This window comes from Eutrigla gurnardus, assembly GCF_963514095.1.
Source record: "Eutrigla gurnardus genome assembly, chromosome: 4".
Lineage (NCBI taxonomy): Eukaryota > Metazoa > Chordata > Actinopteri > Perciformes > Triglidae > Eutrigla > Eutrigla gurnardus.
Window position 1 is genome coordinate 23,506,334 of NC_139918.1, and position 21,691 is coordinate 23,528,024.

Here is a 21,691-nt window from a genome sequence, read left to right on the forward strand (position 1 = left end):
TGAAAGGGAAACTTCTCTAAAGCATGTACACCTTTATTTCAATAAGGAGTGCCTCGAGGAGAAAACCGACTTGTTATTTAGACACACAAATGCTACAGAGCAGTTATGCCTTCACTATACTGTACTTGAAATACAACATTCCCCCCCACTTTCAACACATTTATCTGATACACTCTGTTGACAGACCTCCAAAAGTATGCAAGTCGTGCCTTTACAACTTGGCCATGTGTGACACCTTGACCTAACCAGTTTCAGCTGTGTCTTTTCTGCATGACATCAGAGTTTACTTGCTCCACCTCCTCTACAAACGGTTGTAATAATGGACAGTTCAGTTCATCAACAGCACATAATAACAAACAATATCCACAGTACAATTGCAAACGCAATAGCTGTTTGAATAGAACAGCAAATAGCTGGCAGGGAGCTCATGACATCAGTTTTTTTAATGTATTTTTTATTTTTTTACAGTGCATAGCTTGATTTCAGAGGTCAAAGGTTTTCCAAATGTAACACTGTAATAGTTTAAAGCTGGCCTTCATTGCTAAAACAAAGACTGAAGACAGGTCAACCATCTCCCTTGATTAAACATTTACTGCTGAGAGGTTTCAGAAGTGACAGAAGACATGTCAAGCAACTAGTAAGCACACTCTCTGGATCACATTCATTGTTTGCTTCCTCAACAAGCAACGCCCCAAAGCCCTTTAGCCCAGCACATGAAAGAGGCAGGAGGAGGCAGCAGGAGTAAAACTGCCCGACGCACCGCCATGTGCCGGGGTAAAAAGGCTGTGGAGCCCAGTCGTTCATCTTCACTACTTTATTTAAGCCTTTTGGCCTTTCTTCTCGTCCTCGTCCTCTGGGTTGTAGACGCTGACGGTGAACTCGCCGGCCTCTTTGCCGTACTTGTTCTTGACCAGGAGGGCGTATTTGCCAGAGTCGCCCGTGGTGACGGCGGCGATGGTGATGCTGGCGAACTTGCCGTGCTCGAACTTGAGTTGGTAGCGCTCGTCAGACACCAGCTCCTTGTCGTTCTTCGTCCAGCTCACCTCAGGTACGGGCTCGCCCCAGACATTGCCGGTCAGGTTCAGGGACTAAAGGGAATGAGAGGAGGTTCAGGGGTTTGATGTGCGTCTTAAAGTTGGATTACAGAGAGTTCAGAGAAAAGAGAGGCTCCGATCGATGAGATACTGGTAAAGAGAGAGGGGGTGAGACAGAGAGTGTTAACACACTGTATATCTCATTCATTTACCTTGCCCTCTTGGATTGCAACCACATCTGGCAAGCCTCCGACAACACGGGCGCGATCTGAATAAGAAATACAAGAGAGAGTCAAGAAACGACCTGTGAAGCATTTGCCTGTTAACACCTTCGTATTAACCACCGCTGACTGTCAACCTGCTAGATGAACCATCCATCATATCAATATTGATATTTTAAATAAGGTGTGGCTGGAAATGGCCTTTCGTCGATTGCACATCTCAAAAATATCAATCTCAAATAGAGCAATTTAATCTCAATCTTATGGTGACACACTCATGCATCTTTAATTCCACCCAACACTAGTTTAAAATTATAGTAAAACTGAAATAGCCTCCACGTAAATAGAAATGTGAAGCCAAAGAACAACACTTACTTCTCTCTGCGAGTGCCGCCGCCCTGCGGAAGGAAGGAAGGAGACGGACGCTGTCAGAAGCATCTTAAAACGGTATCGCGGGGCAGAAAGGTTGCATACTCTTTTTTCCCCCCCGTTCTTATTCTATACAATTCCAGGAAATGTATTTTGAGGGCCTGAATGACCTCACAAAGAGTCTATTTTAGGTTTGTGATGACTGTTGGTATTTATTTGTGTAAACATCCTCCTCAAACAGAATTACACAACAGGAGGATTGAGTCAGATGAGTTTGTTTACTTACTTGAGCCTTTGGAATTCTTCAAATGCCTCTTCCCATGCTGTAGCCAAAGAAAATCAACTTATTATTATCAAGTTACACAAAAATAGCCTTTTTTTAAAGCAAGCATCTTCCTTGTTTGACTTTCAAACTTCCCCTCACCCTTGCCAGTCAGCTCAAAGGCTCTCTTTACTCCGTCCTTGCCATCAAAGATGTCTATGGCGTATTTGCCTTTGTCCTTCTCAGTGGGCTCATTGATCTTAAGCCAAAGCTGCTCTCCGGTGACCCCAGACTTAACTCTCTCTGAGGCGGAGATCTTAGCATCCCTAATGGAGAAACGGGGAGAACAGAGATCAATTAAAGCTGGACTGTTTACTGAAAAGGAACAAGAACACTGAGAAGCGAGAGCAGATATCGCTGTCAACACTTAAAAATCTGCACAATCATCCTCGAATGAGAGGTCTGACACATGAGGCCTTCATCACTAACAGTCTGTGACATTTTGTCCCCATCTTCAGATGTGCTTTCATACAATTCATGAGAAGGTTATGCAAGAGAGCGGAGAGTGACAATCATGTTCAAAATAGTCCCGTTTAAACACTTCCTTACTGTGCAATACAAGACATGAGAAACGGTTTAACTACGGAGGCAAACGTACTTATGAATGCTATGATTCTCCCTCTCATTACTTTGCTAATCGGTCACAGACAAACAGCCCTAAAGCATACTGAGATCGTACACATGAAGGCTTTGAAGGTCTGACAAAAAGTCTTTTCTTTACGAGAATCGCATGACTGCAAAACCCTGCCGATTGATTTGAGACTTAACAACCTGTTCCTGTTGGTAGAAACTGAAAAATTGGCTGTTGGAGAAACATGATATTTGATATATTTTGTTCACAAAGTCAGATTGTGTATTTGTTCATCTTATATTAATGTATAATATCAAGCTACCCAGGGACTGCAGGTGAAAAATAACCTTGCTTTTCACGCTATGAATGTTCTTGTGTCCATTATTTCACATGGTCTACATGCATTAAGCTACAAAGCTTTAAAAGGATTGCATATTTCATGTGACAGGAGATAATACAGTGAGTCCCATATAAGGAGGATTTTTACATACTTGTGGAGCCAACCAACACGTTGCTCCTCGTTGTAGTACGTGACCTCGGAGTAGAGGATGATGCCATGTTCAGTACTGACGACCTTGACTTCAGTGGAGGAGTTGGCTGCAGGGAAAATGACAAAAGGAAGGAGTTTATATACGTTCCCATGGAAACCATATGGATTAATGATGTATATATACAGTATGTGTTTAAATATTTCAGTCTCTAGCTGGTAACTGTTCATGCAGTCGAGGAAATCTGTAAATGTGCTTCTTTCTGTTTAATCCTTCTGGTTCATTTCTGCTTGATGTGATATTTAATGACTCACCAATAACCCTGAACAGCTCATTCATTACCGCTTGGTATCCTGGGGAAAAGAGGATGCGAACAGCAATTAATCACAAATAAAGACTGACGGCGCCAAAAGAATTCCTGAAAGAGACTCCACCTGCATCCGTCAGATTGAAGGTGCTGCGATCTTTGCCTCTGTCGTCCCTCAGGAAGACCTCGTAAATACCCGCGTCCGTCTTGGAGATCTAGAGTTGGAAGTAAAAGCAACTTTAGAATCCTTGAGGCAGCAACGACTTCCTTTCTAAATCAAACAGATGGGGAAACAGTAGAATTCTTGGGACAGATAATAAGACAGTAGAACAGCCACACAGGGGACACAGGTGAGCAGAAAAGGCGAGCTTTTCTCCTGCCCGGGATGCTGCAGGCGTGTAAAGAGGCAAACATGTAAAAGGTGACACGCGGAGGACACATGGAGATATTATAGGCGTCAACTTATGGCAGCATAGATTATGTCCAGACTTTGGGTCGTGGTGGCGGGGGGACATCCTCTCCTGTTGGCTTTTTCCTTTCTTTTCCTTTCGGTTTCTCCTGCTTAATAACCCACTGTGAATTAGACAGATAAGTCAGTTAATGCAAATGCGATTAACAGGAGTGGCGATGGACGGGCCACCTCTCCTGAGCTCGTGTTTCAATGTACAGGTACCTTGAAACATCAATATAACTTCATCGGCACTGACACTGACTGATCAGATCAATATCCCCAATTAGGACTTCCCAATTTTTAAAATCGTTTAGCAAGTTGGCCAGATGAGTTAAATTGAATACAGTGTTAGAAATGAAGTGTATATGACTTAAACACACAGATACACCATATACTGTATTGACACTATATGGACATAAATGTTGAAAAGCATGACCTACAAATCCAGAATATCAAAATGTAGAATATCAGAATAAGAATTCAAAGTAAAAGCTCCAAAATACGGAGGCTATTCTGGTTCCCACATACGACATGCTGACGTGCCGACTCCAGCAGCACTCCAGCAAGGACTCGGGAACGTGAATATTTTTAAAACCGTTTCATCATTTATGATTCTGTGTGTCAGAGAGGGATGGTTGGAAAGCGTAGCTGCTAGGTCTACCGTGTTAGCGTAGCTGCATCAGAAGCATGGCTTTTAGCTCTTTACATGTAAAGCTCACGACTCCTCGCAACGCACGTCTCCTCTGTCTAATGGGCTGACCTTTCCGATATTAAAGGTCAGATCGCCGTCCTGCCTCTCGATCTTCTTTGCTTCCTCATCCTCCTCTGTAATCTCAATGTGGTCCTTGGACCAGGTGATCTCGGTCTCTGCTCTGACGTTTCCTATCTGCGGAGGGAAAGAAGAAAGATGGGATTTAGTTTAATCAGCTGCATTGCAACCATATGTGATGCTTGAGCTTTAACAGCCCCCCAAATAACAGCAGTACAAGTATTTACAGCGACTTTTATTACCTTGCATTTCAACAGCACATTGCATTCTTGAGTAACAGTGAAGCCGAGGTACTCGACAAAGTGTGGACCTGTGGATAGTCAACGAAAAGTGATTATCGAAGCGTACGTTTATATTAGTGTTTAATTTAAAGGGGAGTAAGATCACTCACCTTGTTTCCTGACCCATTCTGCTCTCTCAAATTCAGATTTCTTTTGAAGCTCCCTGAACTCTGCAAAAAAAGTGCATCAGAAAATCAGCCGACAGACAAGGAAAGGTTGTCGTCTGCTGCCCCCCAATGGACACCCGCTGTAACTGCAGCAAATGCAACCCACCCAGAAGAAGAAGGCTTCTAGTGTGAATCTGTTTGTTGGGTTCTCTCTTCCATATACCCACAATTAAAATTAATGAAAAAAAAAAAACTGCTTTGGTGGTCTTACCATCTCCAATGAGCACCAGACTGGTTGTACCCTTAGCCTTGCCATCCACCAGGTTAAAGGTGAACGTTCCCTCGTCGGTGATCTCCAGAGAATCCATGAACATTTCAATGATGCCGGTGGCTTGGTCGAAGTTCATTGTGTATTTCTGGACACAGAGAGAAACCCCCGATGAGATCAGTCTGCGGACTCACGGGGAGGACATGACGGGCAACTCACGATTCCTACCTTTCCCTGAGCGACGATGACATCATTAAAGACATAATCCACTTGGCAGGCGGAAGTGCATTTCTCCACCTGAGTCCAGAAACGCACACGACCTTTCTCGAGCAACTCCATGGCCATTTCGTTCTTGAAGGGAATAACTGGAGAACAACACATTTATTTTTAAAGCTCTTGTATTACGCACTGTGCATTAATCTAGATGGCTATGTAGGCACTACAATTACCAAGCCATGGTTATTGTAATTGCTATAATAAAAACTGTGTCTGCACTTAATGAATAAAATGTGATGCGGTGGGATATTCACCGGGGAACTTGTGGTCGTGGCTGATGTCCAGAAGACGATTGAGACCTGTCAAACAACAACAGCAGCAGCACAATGGGTGAATGTCAAAACCCTTCAGCACCAACTCCTCTATTATGAGCAGGTTTTTGGAAAAGTACGTTATCAGACACATGCTGAATAATTTGAGTTCTTCACAGACAAAAACACTTGTACACACCAGAGAGACACAGAGGTCAATCTGATTGCAGCTGTTGATACAGGATATAACCGAGGCAGTCCTTCTCACACCTTTAGCATTAACGTCACCCAAACAAATAACATGTGAATCAAGTTTCAAGCAGACTCACCCTCCTCGGTGAGCGTGTAGCTGGAGGAGAATCCCTCAGTGTTGGTGACCACACAGGAGAAGGTGCCCAGATCCTCCAGGGAGGGACTGTTGAAGATGGCTCTGGACCTGCAGAGGAGGGGCGACGATGTACGAGGAAGAACAGGATCAACTTCGCACACAAGCGGGCAAGCAAACGAGAATCTCGCTACACTCCCTGGATGTACTGTTGGAGATTAGACACGTGGACACTTACCTGCCCTGTTCAGTGATAATAGTCAGGCGAGAGGTGTCTGTTATAGTCTGGTAATTCTTGGACCAAACAAACTCAGAGCCCTCCTTCATCTCAGAGCATTCAAAGACCATGGAGATCACACCGTCATCATCCACGTCCACGTAAATCTCTTGGTTGCCTGAGGAAAGAAGGGTAAATTGTTACATGGTGTGTGTGTGTGTGTGTCACTAGTAGAGTTGTAACAGGAAGAAATGATAAAACATAAGGCATGACAGTCGGCCTAGAGCTGCGTAAAAAGTTAACTCCTCTATCGAGAAATAGTCATAGTCCCTACTTTTACAGAATGTTCAGGCCTGCGTAGGAACACTATGCGGCCGAATGTGTGAGTTACATAACAATCACACACTCACCAGGGCGAGTCTGGGCCAAGACTGGACCCAAGACTGCTGAGGGCTCTCCAACTCCAGCCAGATTCTGAGCACGCACACGGAAGACGTAGGAAGTACCGGCCTTCAGACCCGTCACCTGAATCAGCACGCGAGCCGAGGAAGGGAGAGACAGTTCAAAGAACGCCATCATCTTTATTTCACGTGGACACGTCGCACGAGATGCTGCATTTCAAGGAGATCAACTAAACCTATTCATAATCCTGACCTTCATGTATTTCCTCTTGTTGGCCTTCTCGTGAACGGCCTTCCAGCCCGCCCCTCCCACGGACGCTTCCTTGATGTCCAGGTAGTAGCCGTTCACAGGAGTGCGGCCATCGAAGGCAGGCGGCTCCCAGAGGACCACGGCGGAGGTGTCGCGCACCTCCAGCACATGAAGGTCGAGAGGAGCACCTTGGAGCATGAACAGAGACAACGACTGATTCTCAAACAAAAATAAAATCTATTTGATGAGGAAGAAAAAATACAAATCCAGTAAAAAAAAATTAAGACAGATTAAAAATGTTTATATTTCAAATATATGTATCGGAATGGATTGCAGGTTACATTCTTTTCTAAAGAATGAGGCTAAAAATACATTTTTAAATGAATTCTTATGATCCCATGAATCGGCTTTTCTACTGTATCTTCATTGTGGCCGATACAAAGTGAGGTAACTGACAACTGTCTCAACATTTTTGGGCTCAGTCTCTTTTATTCCATCACTGCAACTAACAATTAATTTTATTACTGACTAATCAGACGATTCTTTACTCGATATATAAAACGTCAGTTACAAAAGACAAGGTGAACAATCACATCTTAACAGCTAGAAACAGATAATGTTCTGCATTGTTGCTTAAAAAATAGCTTAATTTATGAATTGATCATCAATAGTTGCCAATACACTTTCCATCTACCTGCTACTCCAATAACCATCTTTCCTCTCTTATTCCCACTGACCCAAAGTTCTGGTAAGCATATACCTGCAACAGTAATGGTCCACTCTTTGCACTCCACGGTGGCGCTGGGCAGAGAGGCCTTACTCACACCCGCCATGTTCATAGCACGGACCTGGAACTCGTAGAAGACGTTCTCCTTCAGGTTCTCAGCCTAGAAGACACAAACGCAGATGATGGATTCAAGTCATTTATTTGACCTATTTCACGGTATATTTTATCAACGGGGGCTTGAAATAAACAAAACGTACTCTATAGGAGATGGTAGTCAAGGCCTTGGTGTTCATTTCATGCCATTTCCCAAAGACGTCTCCCTTCACAGTCCTGTAGTCCACAAAGTATCCCCTGACATCAGCTCCTCCGTTGTTAGTCGGCTCAGACCAGGTCAGATCCATGTAGTCCCTTACAGCCGCCAGCATGGTCACACCGGTGGGCTTTGCAGGGACGGCTGTGAAGAAAGGATGTAAGCTGATCAACATTTATGGAAAAAGAAAAGGTGTGTTAAAGAAGATCATTTCCAGATATTCAGATCCACGTTTCTTGTTTTCCCTCTAATGAAAAATTCAATCTAATACATAATCTCATACAGATGGCATTAGCCACATATTAATCTTAGATGTCATTAGTGTACAGTTGAACATGCTACATGCTTTGGACACACAAGCAAAACTTTTTGTTTAGGGTCATTGTAACGAATGAAGTACTTACAGTCAAGGCCAGAAGCAGGATAACTTTCACGCTACGACAATCCCCCAAAGCCAGAGGAGACTCTCATTAGGTTCATGCTCTTTAAGAACACAACATTTTAGCCTTCACCTTGGCAAATAGCAAAACAGAACACAGGCAAAAACACATGTATACAGAAATCAACACCTGCATACAGCAGAAGCATTATCTACCTTGTTATTTAACTTCACTTATACAGAAAGGAATGGGAAACGGCAAAAAAAGAGGACAAGATCTAGCGTTAGTGATGAGAATGTCAGGCAGGCACATGCAGATATATAAACCAGCAGTCACATGTTAACACATGCACACATGAACGTCCAGATATCCAGGAAATAGAGATATGTGGGCAGCCAACTGTATGAGAGCAGAATCTGAGAGAATATTTATAAAGTAACTGTGATTAATGATTACAAATGTTGGGTTAGGAGAGGACAACCAGTGATGAAGGTTAACAAGGTCCATGAGATAAGAGGGGGTCAGCAGAGGGCTGCAGGTCGTGTGTGTCGATGCGTTGAAAAACAAAAATGAGTTGACATTCTCAGCAATAATTCCCTGGATAAATAAATGTTTAAAAATAGCTGGGGGGGGGGGGGGGGGGGGGGGGGGGGGAGCAGGAGGAGGGAGCATGGATGCTGCAGGCAGAGTGAATAATGGAAACGAGTTGTGAGGAGACTCACAGATGGCGGCCTGCACAACCACAGCGTCAGAATCGTGGGAGCTCGGGCTGTATCCGGCGGCGTTCACCGCCTTGACCCGAAACACGCAGTTTTCCCCGGTGGTCAGGCCGTGGCACACAAACCTGGAACAGTTCAGACAAAAGGGTATAGGGTCAGATGATCCTTACACTCTGATGTGCTCAATGTAAGAGTTAGAACTTGTAAGAGCTGAAATGTATACCTCAATTTAAAATAGTTGCTCTGATGTCCATAGATGACAGTCCACGTCAATTAATATTGTTTTAAATATTTGAGCCAACTTCAGTTTGATGGTCATCACTACCAAATATTATTACATTTTTCAAGATTTTTTTAATTTTTTAAAAATTTTTTAAAATGTTTTTACATAATGCCTCGATCAAAGAAATAGTATTTGTAATAATAAATGCTAGAAGGATCTTTTTTTCACGGTCTGGGATAGGTCAATCTTTAGCAACAACATGTTTATCTTATCTTAACATTAAGTTGGATGCATTTTTTATTTTTGAGGAGATAACCAGGGAAAATGTATGTAATGGCACATCGGACAAATGTGAGAAAAGTGCTCAATCTGGTGGAAAATGATATGATTTTATGTTGTAATGGTGTCCTGGGGCAAGATACTGAACCCCAAATTACCCCCGAAGGCTGTGCCATGTATGAATGTGTGTGAATGGGTAAAGGTTAACTGAATGTCGTGTGGATTTGCCAAAATTATGTAAAAAATATATTTTAAAAAAAACCCAAAATGCCCGGAGTGAGAAATTGCAATTTTAACACAGCAGTTAAAGATTCAGACGTTTAGTTATACAAAAGCATGACATGATACTGAACGTTAGTGGCTTTAAGACTGCCCTCTACTCTAACACCACGTTACCTGGTCTGCTTGACAGGTTTGTTGTTGCACGGGATCCACTCGTCGGTGCCCACCACGCTGTATTCAATATAGTAGCCAACCAGGTGCTTGACCTCCTTGGAGGCCCCCCAGGAGACCACCACTGAGGTGTCGGTGTTCCTTGTGGCCACAGGGTTGCCTGGAGCTGAGGGCAGGTCTGTTAAGAAAATAAGTAAGACTAATTAAAGTGAGCAAAGACAGGATCAGACAGAACGTACTGCAGGAAGGACCAGCAGTCTGATGATTCTTTAACACCTGCACATAATATAAATACCCAGTTTGTCTCCGACTGTGATCTCTCCGGTGGACACGGAGGACTCGCTCACACCGGCGGAGTTGCAGCAGCGCACGCGGAAGCTGTAGGATTTCCCCTCCGCCAAGTCAAACAGGGCGAAGCGGGGAGACTTGACCGGCATGCCGGTGTTCACCCTCTGCCAGGCGTCCGTCCCCGAAATACGCTGTGGTCCACAGAGAGTGACGTGTCAGAAGAGCCCGAGCTGCTTGCAAGTGGCACCAATGTGTGGATGGCTTACCTTCTCGATGAAATACATGACTCCTTCATGACCCCTCTGGACCGGAGGCTTCCAGGCGAGCACCACGTAGCTCTTGGTGGCCTCAGTGACCACCACATCAGAGGGTTCCCCGGGGACGACGCCCACTAGGGAGGCAAGAGGAAGTCGCTTCATACAGGTGACTGCACTTAAAGTCACTTGGGCTCGTTAACGTTAAAAACATGCAGTACTAAAAAAACAATATTATTTTTACTACATTATTTCGATAATCATGTTTTCCTACAAAACCCGTTCAACAAAAATATATTTATAACTTCTCTCACATGCTCCCATACAAGAACTTTGCCTGAATAATATGTCTAAAATTATAACTATAAAAACACTCCTGAATAATATAATATTATTATTATATCAATATCTATGTAGAGAATAAGTAAAGTAGACTCAAAATACTGAACTTTTGGTACTTGACAGTTCGATACTCTTACTTTTAACTGCTAACACATCTGGAAATGAAAATATCTAAAAGTATGAAACGTATGTTTGTCCTTCCATCATAGAAATAACAGAGAATATGTGTGTGAAGCTGTCGTACCAGTGGGGTCCTCCTCTGTGAACTTGATCATCCCGGTCCAGGGGGCTGAGGGTCCAGCTGTTGGGAACAATAACAGAAATACATGAGGAACAGTGCAGTTGTCGTCTTTTCTGCAGCGTCTCACTCCGCTGGGCGTCTCACCTCTGAGGCGGGCTCTGTCGGAGGGATCCATGGCAACCACGGCCTCAGACACACGGGACGGACGGCTGACTCCCGCCTTGTTCAGGGCCCGCACCCTGAACACGTAGGAACGCCCCTCCACCAGTCCTGTAACGGGGAAGCGGGCGAACTTCACCGGGGCGTCGTTACACTGAGCCCAGTGGTGAGTTCCCACCTCACACCTGCACCGGAAAACACACGGTGAGATCCCTGAACACCCACAAGGCGGCGTTGGAATTCACAGCGACTGACTGACAGGTGTGTGTGGGTGTTTTAGTTATCTGAGAGGTCTGTCAAGATGGCTGGGAAATATAGGAGGGAATTTGAGCTGGCTGCAGAATTAACTCACAAAACGGCATCATTTTGTTTCACAGTAATGAGGTGAGAATGAATGAGAAATCTCCGTCAACCTGTCGATGTAATAACCCAGGATGGAGCTGCTGCCCTCCACCGCCGGCTGCTTCCAGGTCACCACCACATAGTCTCTGTTGGCATCATGACAGCACACATCCAGCGGGGCTACAGGGACCCCCTCCACCTCCACATCGGCATCTGCACACACACACACACACACACACACACACACACACACACACACACACACTTGTGAGTTTCTAAATCAGGCTGATCTCCATTACATACTCAGTTTGCATTTTCTGACCTACATACGCAGCATGTGTGGCAGCGATATGATGGATTCATTCATATCTTGTTAACATTAAAGGGCATTCTGAGGATTCTCTCTTAGGCATAAATCTGCCCATTGTTGTTTGAGATCACACTCTCCGTGGCATCTTTTCTGACAGATTTAGAAGCGACATTCCTCGGAGGAAACCACCTCAGAGAGTCTCTGTGTGCGAGGTGGTCTAATATCTTTCTTACCTCTGACAAACACATAAGCAGAGTAGGAATCGTAGCCAGACTTGGTGTTGACACGCAGGTTGTACATGCCCTCGTCTTCCTTGTTGAGGTGGGCTAGTGTGAGGGTGGCTCGCTCCCCAGACCAGTGTGTGTGGACCCATTTAGAGGGCTTCAGGGGGACCGCTGAGGGGAGGAGTCAAACACAAACGACGTGTGACTGGTTGCATATGGTGCACTGACTTACAAAAAGGTCAAATGCTGTTTCCATTTTCTTTTTCTACTCACAGTTTCTGTACCACACGACATCCGGCTGGTATTTCTTCACAGTGGGATAAACGATGACGGTGCAGCCCAGACTCAACGTCTCTCCCTCGCGGCCAAAGGCCACTTCGAATTTGTCAAGGATGGCTGTTTGAAAGGTGACACCGTGCTCCGCGCAGAAACCATCTGCAGAGGAAGAACAAAGGCATTAAAAACACGACTGTTGTCGGTGACTGAGCAGAGCCACGGGCACACACTGAGAGCAGGCAGGCCGCGGCAGTGCATTCATTCAAAACCCGGCACCTTCCCGCAGGTCTGTGAGGAGGTATGTGTTTATTTTTGCTTTAGGACGTAACTGCCATCAAACAATCAGAAAATAAAGTTAAATTCTTCTGATTCACATCTTGGCAAAGCCTTTTGACATTACATATTTCTGCTCTTTACATAAAATATCTGATTAATGCAGCGTTCAGCTTATGTAGAGCACTTTTAATTACCCCGTGTATGCGACATGTGAAATGTGTAACATACAAATAAAGTTGTCTCACTTAATAAACAAAGAAAAAGAAAGTAAAGTGACTCACGTGGTTTAGGATCAAGTGGGCCCACTTCACTCCCGTCCTGGAACCCTGCAGAGGAAAATATATCGTCACCTTTTTGTATCACAACAATTAAGTAAGGCAGAAAATTAAGTTCTGTTTCCAGTGTCAAATTAAACCTTTGAACTTTGACCTCTAACCTGAGGAAGAAGACAGACAACAGAGAGAGAGGTTACCTACTTTTGACAACAATAGTAGCCACATGGGAAGCTTCGCCTTTCACGTTGAGGGCAGAGGCGTGATACTGAGCAGTGTCCAAGAAATTACAGCTGAAAATAGAAAACACGCCAGATGTGGTGAATCCTCGGCATCTCTTTGGAGCGATATTTTCCGACATCAAAGACTCCGTTTTTGTATATTTGTTGTGTATCTGTTCCTTCTAACGGAGGCCGTGCAGCTCGATGATTACCTACTTCTTGATCTCCAGGGAGTGCATGTTGTAGCTGTTCTCCACCGTGAACTTCTCAGAGTGGGCCTCGGCATCAATCAGCACGTTGTTTTTGTACCTGGAGAAAATGACAGCGGCTTTATTTTTTTAAGTAATTGCAGATGATTTGTTATGCGTGTGTGTAGAAAACAGATTTGGATGGAAACTTTCTTCATGGCACACACGCATGACGGATCGCCTCTAGTCAGCCTTTTTTCCTGGTGACTCAGAGAAGGTGGCGTCTTACCAGGCCATCCTGGGTTTAGGCCATCCAGCCACCGTGCAGTGCAGCTTGACGGTCATGCCCTCCCAGACAGTCTGTCCACGGGGCTTGATGATGAACTCTGGAGCGTGCGTCAGGCTGTCCGGGTTCATCTTCTTACGGAACTCCGACCACTCCTCCATCTGTGGAGCGCGTGAGCATTTGTGGGCCTCGTGTGAGTAAAGACCTGATTATTTGAAAATGAAATAAATTCATATATGAGAAGCATTTACCATCTTGCTCGTTTCCAGGCGTACGGCGGATTCCCTGATCTGCGTTGATCTGGTTTTCTTCACCACCCTGACGTCCACGGCCTCCCTGGCCTCCCTGACAAACAGGTTCCTCATGGCCACGTAGTTGATGCCCTCCTCCGTCACCTCCTCCTCCTGGGCCTCCATCAGACCGCGGACCACATCGTGACTGGTGCACAACAGACCGCCAGCATGTGAGAGCCGCTCAGACTGGAAAATATCTCACACACTGCAATTCATACATTTATCACTTTGCATTTGAGAGTATCAGGTGTGTTTTTGCAGCGCCGTCACTCACTTGGCTCTGAATACGGGAATGACGTAGCCGATGACCTCCTTGTCCGTGTCCATCGCCAGGTACGTGCGTTTGGCTCTCTTGGGTAGAGGGCTCAGTTTAGCCACCTGCTTCCCCTTCTCTGTCTTCACAGTGGCCTTCACGCTTAGAGGCGAGCGACAACAAATACAGACATCATAATGTACAAACAAATAGAGTTAGTCTTTTGTTTTTACATAAAATCCATTAAAGGGCAAGCCTAAATATTATTCTTGTTATCAGTAAATACAATCATTTCCATCGTTTATTTTGTGTCCATCCAAGACACAAAGTTCTGCTGCTATAATGTAAACACGTTAATTAATCTGTGGCAGAAAACCGTCTCAGACAAATACACTACAAACTACAAAGCCTTTAAAAACCAGAATATAAATAACTTGTGAGCCATTTTCAAAGATGCATGTCTTCAGTAGTAACAACGAGGCTTGGGTCTGAGGCGCCACACACAGGGACTGATATATTTTTGGTTTTGGCTATTTTGAACATACTTTCCTGTATCCGTTTGTATTATTTAAACTCTTGGAGTTTAACCAGACAAGTGCTAAAAACTAACAGCTCATCGCTGACTATATTGTTCTAATTCATTAAAGATAAATATTTGGTGACATTGTACAAGTAAAAACAAGGATAAGAATAAGCAACATTACACAACTGCATGTAGTTAATTGAACTCAAAGCAGACAAAGTCATTTAAACGCAACAATATATAGCATATTTGTTCATAATGACAACATAGAGATAAAAGACGCCTGAAGGAAAGAATGCAAACCTGCAGTTAAATCGAAAAAATGACACAAATACTCAACGTTTCCATTCATTGTCTTCGAGTACGGATGTGTGCTGGTTATATAAAGACACGCTCACAAGTATCCTCAGAAATGGAAGATATTTCCATCCATCTTCAAGGACCCTGACCCATATTACACTCTGACTCATTTACCCATCAGGCCTGCTTGTCAGACGGGTCTATAAGTGCAGCTGGAACTCGGCGACATGCAGCAGGGCGGAAAGGTTCATTCTAAAGCGCTGCTTTCATTCATAATCTGTCCTGGTCTCGCCGTTAGGCCTTGAGGAACGTGGCTTTGATAAAGTCTACTCCGCGCTGGCAAGGTGGGATCAAGTCGACGGAGAAGGCTGAATGCACAGCAGACAGACAGATGGTGAGAGTCTCACAAAAGATTTCTACAGTGTCAAAAAGTTATTTATATACTGCTGAGTCACCAGCGTTGTTGAGAGGAAGTCTTAGGATCCGTGTATAAGAAAGCCAAAGGTATGAAAGTTTTACTGCTGATAAACCGACTGTCAGTGCCAATCTTAAGATTTGGTTCATAAAAGTACCAAACTTATATTAATCTGTTCAGTTGTTGTTGCTCGCCTTATTTTGTGTCGCCATTTTATTGTTGTGTGCAACTTAATTGCAAAAGACCAAAACAGAAAATTTACAAAGATATTATAGAGAACATCAGATTTACACTCACATTGACATTGAAAGCTAACACAGGATATCCAATCAGACTTGAGTATAATTAAGCAATATCACACGAGAGGGAGTGCTGTTGTACTGTATATCAGCGGCCTCGTGCCTACGAAAATGTTATTTTTTATTTTTATTTTTTGGAAAATAAAATGTTATTTTTTATTTTCCAAAAAATGTTATTTTTGGAAATATGTCCATCTTTACCGTGCAAAGTTTGCCACAATCTAAGATAGGCTATTTAACAGCTGATGTAACGTTAGCTAATAACGGTTATTAGAACGCCCGTACAGCGGAGTGATTATGTCTGTAAAAAGTCGCAGTGCTGTTATACTGTATATCAGCACTCATGGAACGTCTCTTGTCCAATCAAATTGCTCGGTTGGGACCGGTCGGAACTACCTGTTGTATAATTCAAAATATTAATTGTATTACATTTTATTTAAATATTCCTTGACTTATCCTTGTACAGCAAAGTGTCAATCACAGCAGTTTGTCAACGTGCAACCTGAAAGTCAACGGGAACGAGTCAACTTAAGAATCGTTAAATGTCTTAAATAAAGTTTTTTTTAATTTAATTATGCAATCAATCATTTCTAATAAAGTAGGAGCAACAAGCAGTAGGACCAAGAATAACATGACGAGCAGAACAAACTAGTAAATGTGGATTCTGGCTTAGAAGCTATTAAGTATTAAAAGGTCTGCGGAAGCCAAAGTACAACCGTTTACAATTTCATGACTTCCATAGTGTCTTTACAGTGGAGCTAATGGCCTAAAGTCTCATGTCCTGCTGACAGAAATAACTCGGCGCTCCATGAATATATCTGGCAGCACCTCGCTACAGCTGAAATTCCTCCCCTGACCCCATTTAGAAAGCTCTCGTGGTTCCAACGTGTACACCGAGCTCCAAGGACAAAGAGACTGTGAGACGATTACAAGTTGACAAGAGCCAGTGACACACACACACACACACACACACACACACACACACACACACACACACACACACACACACACACACACACACACACACACACACACACACACACACACACACACACACACACACACTCTATTAAGGTGCTGTGTTCGACAGTGCCACTTCAAGAGATTGAGATTGGACTTCAGTCTTGACTTGGACTGACCCGTTTGACGTTCGACTCATTTCAAATTCCGTAAAAACCTGAAATAGGTTTTGAGAGCAGACACAACCAGGTCACACGGTTTGACTTGGTGAAACGTAGGATCACTAAAATTGGGGATTGGATTGTGTCATGGAATATTAAATTATTAGGCCTTTGCATCGGAATTATCAGAACTTTGAAAAGTAAATACATTCAGAGACATGTATCTTGACTTGGGACTTTAACGTCGGTCCCAATAGACTTTAAAATGGTTTGTTCTTTAAAAGCCTCAAGGAGAACACTACGTGTTCAAATACAAACAGCATTAGAAGCTGAGGTAAGGTCGCTCCTCTTACCGACTGCTGCTGCTGCTCTTGAATGTTGAGAACGACTGCTTGCTAACAGAGGACTTGGTGCTCAGGTAACAGCTGCTCTCATAGTGATGCTGCTGCTGCTCCTGATGCTGATGCTGATGCTGCTGCTGCTGATGATGATGATGATGCAGCTGCTTCTGCTGCTGCGTCACTTGTACGGTTCCTGACATCCTGAGGGCCACGCCGCCAACTTATATGTTGACTGTTCTGTACTTAACCAGCTCTGTGAATCAATCTCATTGTTATCACGACAAATCGATGTCTGATTCCAGGGGTTAGTTTAAGGCGGAGGATGGGGATTAGATATTAGAGATGGCGAAGCGATGGTAAAGTTGTTAAGATGGCGTTGGGTTTTTTTTGTGAGCAGTTAATGTGCTGGTTAAGCTCTACTTCTAATGTGTTAAATGAGGAAGCAGCAGCTAAAATAAAACACTTAGATTTCACAACATTTTGTGTTGGTTTTGTGTCTTTAAAGAGAGAATTTAAACGCCAATCACCTCCACAGGTGGGATTATAAAAGTGATGATGTGGTGATGAAAGACCAAAGTGTGGTGTGATGTAATCCAGCGAACGATGAACATCCAAAGCTGATATGTTGGGGGGATCTTACTCGGAGGCTTTAATCAGTAGATATACACGTAATACACACACAACGCTCACTGATGTAACACTCAACTGAAGCCATTGATTTTTTTGTGGGTTAAATAAATAATTGTTTGGTTTATAAGGGGTTAAAGAAATACCATTCACAATTAACTATAGTCAGCATTGACATGCTTGTTTCAACCGAGAGTCTCAATTGTTATAGAAAAGAAGTAAATATTCCCATTTGAGATGACTTAAATGAATATTGATCACTGATCAATCGCCGAATCCTTTCAGCTCCAGGTACTGCTCAGGTTACACATGACAACATGAGCAGCTCCCACTGGGCATCGGCCCGTCATCACGTAACCACAGATCCACCACCACCAAGGTTTATGACAAAAGACTTCCAAATGTATTTTCTGATCCTTGAGCCACACCTACAACAGACAGCATGAACTGTGTGTGTGTGTGTGTGTGTGTGTGTGTGTGTGTGTGTGTGTGTGTGTGTGTGTGTGTGTGTCTCTTTGTAAGGAGATACAAACATTAAACATGGATCATAAGCAATGAAGGGCACAGAGTGCACAAAGAGAAGATCTGAGTCTTAAAAGCATTGCAGGTTAAGCGAATGTTAATGATAGATGAGCTTTACTTTTAGGATTAAATATCATTTTAATGACACATGCAGTCTAATCTACAAGGTAGAAATGAACAAAACCTTGTTAGTATAAGGGACACACAAATATCTGAATTAAAACACATTATTAAACATAATAATAATAATAATAATAATAATAATAATAATAATAATAGGTTAAAATAATGAGACAGGCCATGACCATGAACTAGAATAACAATTTCTCAGTATTAGAAATGTATTAATAAATTAAAAAAATAAATATATATCACTCACCAAAACTAAGGATCCACCAATCCACAGTAGTTGAAAATAAGAGAAAAGGAGTGTTATTCCAGAAGCAGCTAAAGCAAGTTGAGATCCGGGCGAAGCAGCAGGGTGAGGGCGGCGGACAGGACGGTAGTCCACTGGACCAAAATAAGGCTGCCACTCGGCAGAATGCACAAGACACCGTCAGGACCTTTTAAGGCTGGGGCAGCTTTAAATTTAGACCATGAGACCACGGCGGGCTCCTTAGCTCTGCCGGGCCCCGCTGTGTGCTGTGAACGTGGGATTTCTGGTGTGTGAGCCACTGGATCATAGTTGACAGGAGAAAAGCTGCAGTAGGCTCCTTTAACTGGCTGCTAGGCTAGTCTACCCGTTGAATGGGATGCCATGATTTAGACGGGGCCCTCTGGTCCCGTCTGAACCCGGAATCACGCCGTCCTAACACGTGTGTTCACCGGCCAACTCTAATAGCAGGGCTGCGACTTGAAACTGCTTTTAATGTCTCTATTCCGCCCGAAACTTGCAGTTCACTTTCCCAATTTACTTTTTGTGATATGCAGTCATTTTGTGGTGCAACAGTTGGTCTAACTTTCCCCACAATTGAGTCACCGCAAAAATAAACATTGTCGTTTCACGGTAAATGATGCCATCTGGTGGTGGAACATATAAACTACACTATCTGTCGCTTCGGATAAATATACAGACATGATCAAAGTAAGAGCTGTATAAGAATTAAATCGGTCATTTATCACTATTTAACTGTCTCATCGGGTCCAGTGTGAAAAAAAAAACACACGGACAAACAGGCACGTATACTCGGGGAGAACTTGGTACATTCCATCTCCTGTTGGCTCCGTCCGGCTCGCCTGTGATTGGTCAGTTTGGGAAAGAGGAAATAAAACATTGATGGTCGCTCTCCATCGGTCTGTGGATGCTCGGGTAGCTGTGTGTGTGTGTCTGCAGCCGTTTGGCATTACCGCTTGTATTTTTCCGAGGTGGGAGATTTCAGTTTGGCACGTTTTTTTTTCTGTGACTTGATCTCGGTTAGCTTGTTGAAGCTAGTCTGGTCTGGTGAGCTAACGGGGTCAACATTGGGGCTAACTGCTAGCTATTAGCTAAAAAAACCCCGAAATGTTTGGTTAGCTAACGCTAACGTTTCCTGTGATTGGGATGCAGGTTGGGTAGCAAGAATGTATTGTCATGATGATTTTCCATTCATTGTTGGCTATTATCATTCAGACTCATGGCTTCATTGAACTCATGTTAGTTCTCTTCACAATAATCAATAAGTAAATCCAGAGTCCCATATGAGTAAATATGCTTATTCACGGTTAGATATATTATTTGTTTATTTATAGTATACTATAAATAACTGAAGCTTGAAAATGTGTCAACTTGTTTGGTTCTGCTCTCCAATCTTGGCCTTTTTATTTAACAGCAACTGCATTCAAAGAACAAAGTAGAGTTTACTTTGAATACATAATCTAATAACCTGGATTAAACAAACCATATTTAAAGGATGTTATTTACTGTAATCAATCCCAGCTCTCATCTCTGTCTGACCGAGAACTCAGAACTCTATTTTCAAAGTCATAGGTACTGTTTATTTCTTGTATTAGTGTATCGTTTGCACCGTATATATCTTGTTTTTCTATTTATGTTACTAATTTCTAACATTTGTTGTTATAGGGATGAATTTGTCAAACTCTAGCGACCTACATTTCTGATGACAGCCTTCATGTATCTGTGTTACAGGAGGGAGGGACCTACCATCTGCCATCATGTCGAGCAAAAGGGCCAAGGGAAAGAACACCAAGAAGCGTCCTCAGCGCGCCACCTCCAATGTGTTCGCTATGTTTGACCAGTCCCAAATTCAGGAGTTCAAGGAGGCCTTCAACATGATCGACCAAAACAGGGATGGTTTTATCGACAAAGAAGACCTTCATGACATGCTGGCCTCATTAGGTAACCTTCAGTGTATTTACATTCAGACAGCGGTGTGAAAGATGTCCAAATTGAAATGAAAGCCAGGGGGAGAATTCTGTTCACACCTTTCTTGGTGGTGGGTTGGTGAGATCAGTGAGTGTTAAAAATCGATCCTCATCACTGTGACCGTCTCCCAGGTAAGAACCCCACAGAAGACTACCTGGAGACGATGATGAACGAAGCGCCGGGCCCAATTAACTTCACCATGTTCCTGACCATGTTTGGAGAGAAGCTGAACGGTACGGATCCCGAGGACGTGATCCGGAACGCGTTCGCCTGCTTCGACGAGGAGGGCACAGGTGAGTCGAAGTTCTTCTATACATATCGAATGTGCTCTGTTCTGTTTGTAAATGAACACCCGATGTTGAATGAACGAATAAATGGCGTCACTTTTCTACGTCCTAAATTCATACATGGAATTGAAATAAAGCTTCAATTAGCTGTTTTCATGCTCATATGAATTATGGTTTATTAGTTGTTATTCATTTGCAAATTAACAAATGAATCGACCTCTCTCACAGGTATAATCCAGGAGGAGCAGCTGCGGGAACTGCTCACTACGATGGGGGACAGATTTACGGATGAGGAAGTGGACGAGCTCTTCAGAGAGGCGCCCATCGACAAGAAAGGCAACTTCAACTACGTAGCATTCACACGCATACTGAAGCATGGCGCAAAGGACAAAGATGATTAGTGATGGAATGAGGTTTATTCGGTGTCCTGTTTCAGTATGGGATTCCACTAAAGTTAGAACAGCTGTATCTTGTTATTAGGCTCATGGCAAGCTTCACTGTGGTTTAGCTTACTGAAGGTCTTTTGTTTAAGCTGCTTGTGGGACCATTATGTACCTGTGGAACCCCCCAAAAAAACCTCCTCCACTCCTATTCAAAGCTCATTTGCACATCTGTGAAAACCCCACTTTAGGGTCTGTAGAAGTAGCCAAGATGTATGGAAAGACACTCATGGATAAAGCTGGAAATAAACTGAAACGAGGAGTTATCATGACTGGTCTGGTTTTACTGA

General features: G+C 43.4%; 2 protein-coding genes across 3 annotated transcripts; one reads left to right on the top strand and one right to left on the bottom strand.

Moving 5' to 3' along the window:
- Window positions 1-480: 480 nt before the first annotated feature.
- myom1a (myomesin 1a (skelemin)) lies at window positions 481-18,847 on the bottom strand. Of its 2 annotated transcripts, XM_084008735.1 has the most exons (38): window positions 18,692-18,847; window positions 17,176-17,416; window positions 14,186-14,326; window positions 13,870-14,056; window positions 13,622-13,779; window positions 13,361-13,453; window positions 13,128-13,216; window positions 12,933-12,977; window positions 12,373-12,534; window positions 12,109-12,270; window positions 11,637-11,778; window positions 11,209-11,408; window positions 11,068-11,124; window positions 10,494-10,618; window positions 10,235-10,418; window positions 9,943-10,117; window positions 9,048-9,169; window positions 7,893-8,089; window positions 7,669-7,795; window positions 6,912-7,096; window positions 6,668-6,782; window positions 6,279-6,435; window positions 6,045-6,151; window positions 5,719-5,763; window positions 5,417-5,553; window positions 5,192-5,336; window positions 4,924-4,983; window positions 4,775-4,842; window positions 4,524-4,649; window positions 3,802-3,885; window positions 3,440-3,527; window positions 3,320-3,358; window positions 3,009-3,114; window positions 2,049-2,212; window positions 1,911-1,947; window positions 1,631-1,653; window positions 1,247-1,302; window positions 481-1,088 (listed from the first exon to the last, which is right to left on the bottom strand). In XM_084008735.1, exons 2-38 carry the CDS (start codon window positions 17,361-17,363, stop codon window positions 819-821), a joined length of 4,566 nt encoding a protein of 1,521 aa, XP_083864861.1. In that variant the 5' UTR covers window positions 17,364-17,416; window positions 18,692-18,847; the 3' UTR covers window positions 481-818. The 2 variants fall into 2 exon arrangements, with proteins under 2 accessions (XP_083864861.1, XP_083864862.1); XM_084008736.1 differs by lacking the exon at window positions 3,802-3,885.
- A 718-nt stretch (window positions 18,848-19,565) lies between these two features.
- On the top strand, window positions 19,566-21,673 carry myl12.2 (myosin, light chain 12-2). The gene is made up of 4 exons (XM_084007437.1): window positions 19,566-19,677; window positions 20,438-20,647; window positions 20,806-20,967; window positions 21,190-21,673. The coding sequence occupies exons 2-4, from the start codon at window positions 20,464-20,466 to the stop codon at window positions 21,360-21,362; spliced, it is 519 nt and encodes a 172-aa protein (XP_083863563.1). The 5' UTR covers window positions 19,566-19,677; window positions 20,438-20,463; the 3' UTR covers window positions 21,363-21,673.
- Window positions 21,674-21,691: the final 18 nt, after the last annotated feature.

Excerpts from the sequence above, each read along its gene's own strand:
- myom1a (XM_084008735.1), bottom strand. The coding sequence starts at position 17,363 with ATGTCAGGAACCGTACAAGTGACGCAGCAGCAGAAGCAGCTGCATCAT. Across the intron at positions 3,886-4,523 it reads TGACCTTTAATATCGGAAAG|TGGGTTATTAAGCAGGAGAA; the intron begins GTCAGCCCATTA and ends TCTAATTCACAG. Across the intron at positions 3,528-3,801 it reads CCCCGCCACCACGACCCAAA|ATCTCCAAGACGGACGCGGG; the intron begins GTCTGGACATAA and ends TTCCAACTCTAG.
- myl12.2 (XM_084007437.1), top strand. The coding sequence starts at position 20,464 with ATGTCGAGCAAAAGGGCCAAGGGAAAGAACACCAAGAAGCGTCCTCAG. Across the intron at positions 20,648-20,805 it reads TGACATGCTGGCCTCATTAG|GTAAGAACCCCACAGAAGAC; the intron begins GTAACCTTCAGT and ends ACCGTCTCCCAG. Across the intron at positions 20,968-21,189 it reads CTTCGACGAGGAGGGCACAG|GTATAATCCAGGAGGAGCAG; the intron begins GTGAGTCGAAGT and ends CCTCTCTCACAG.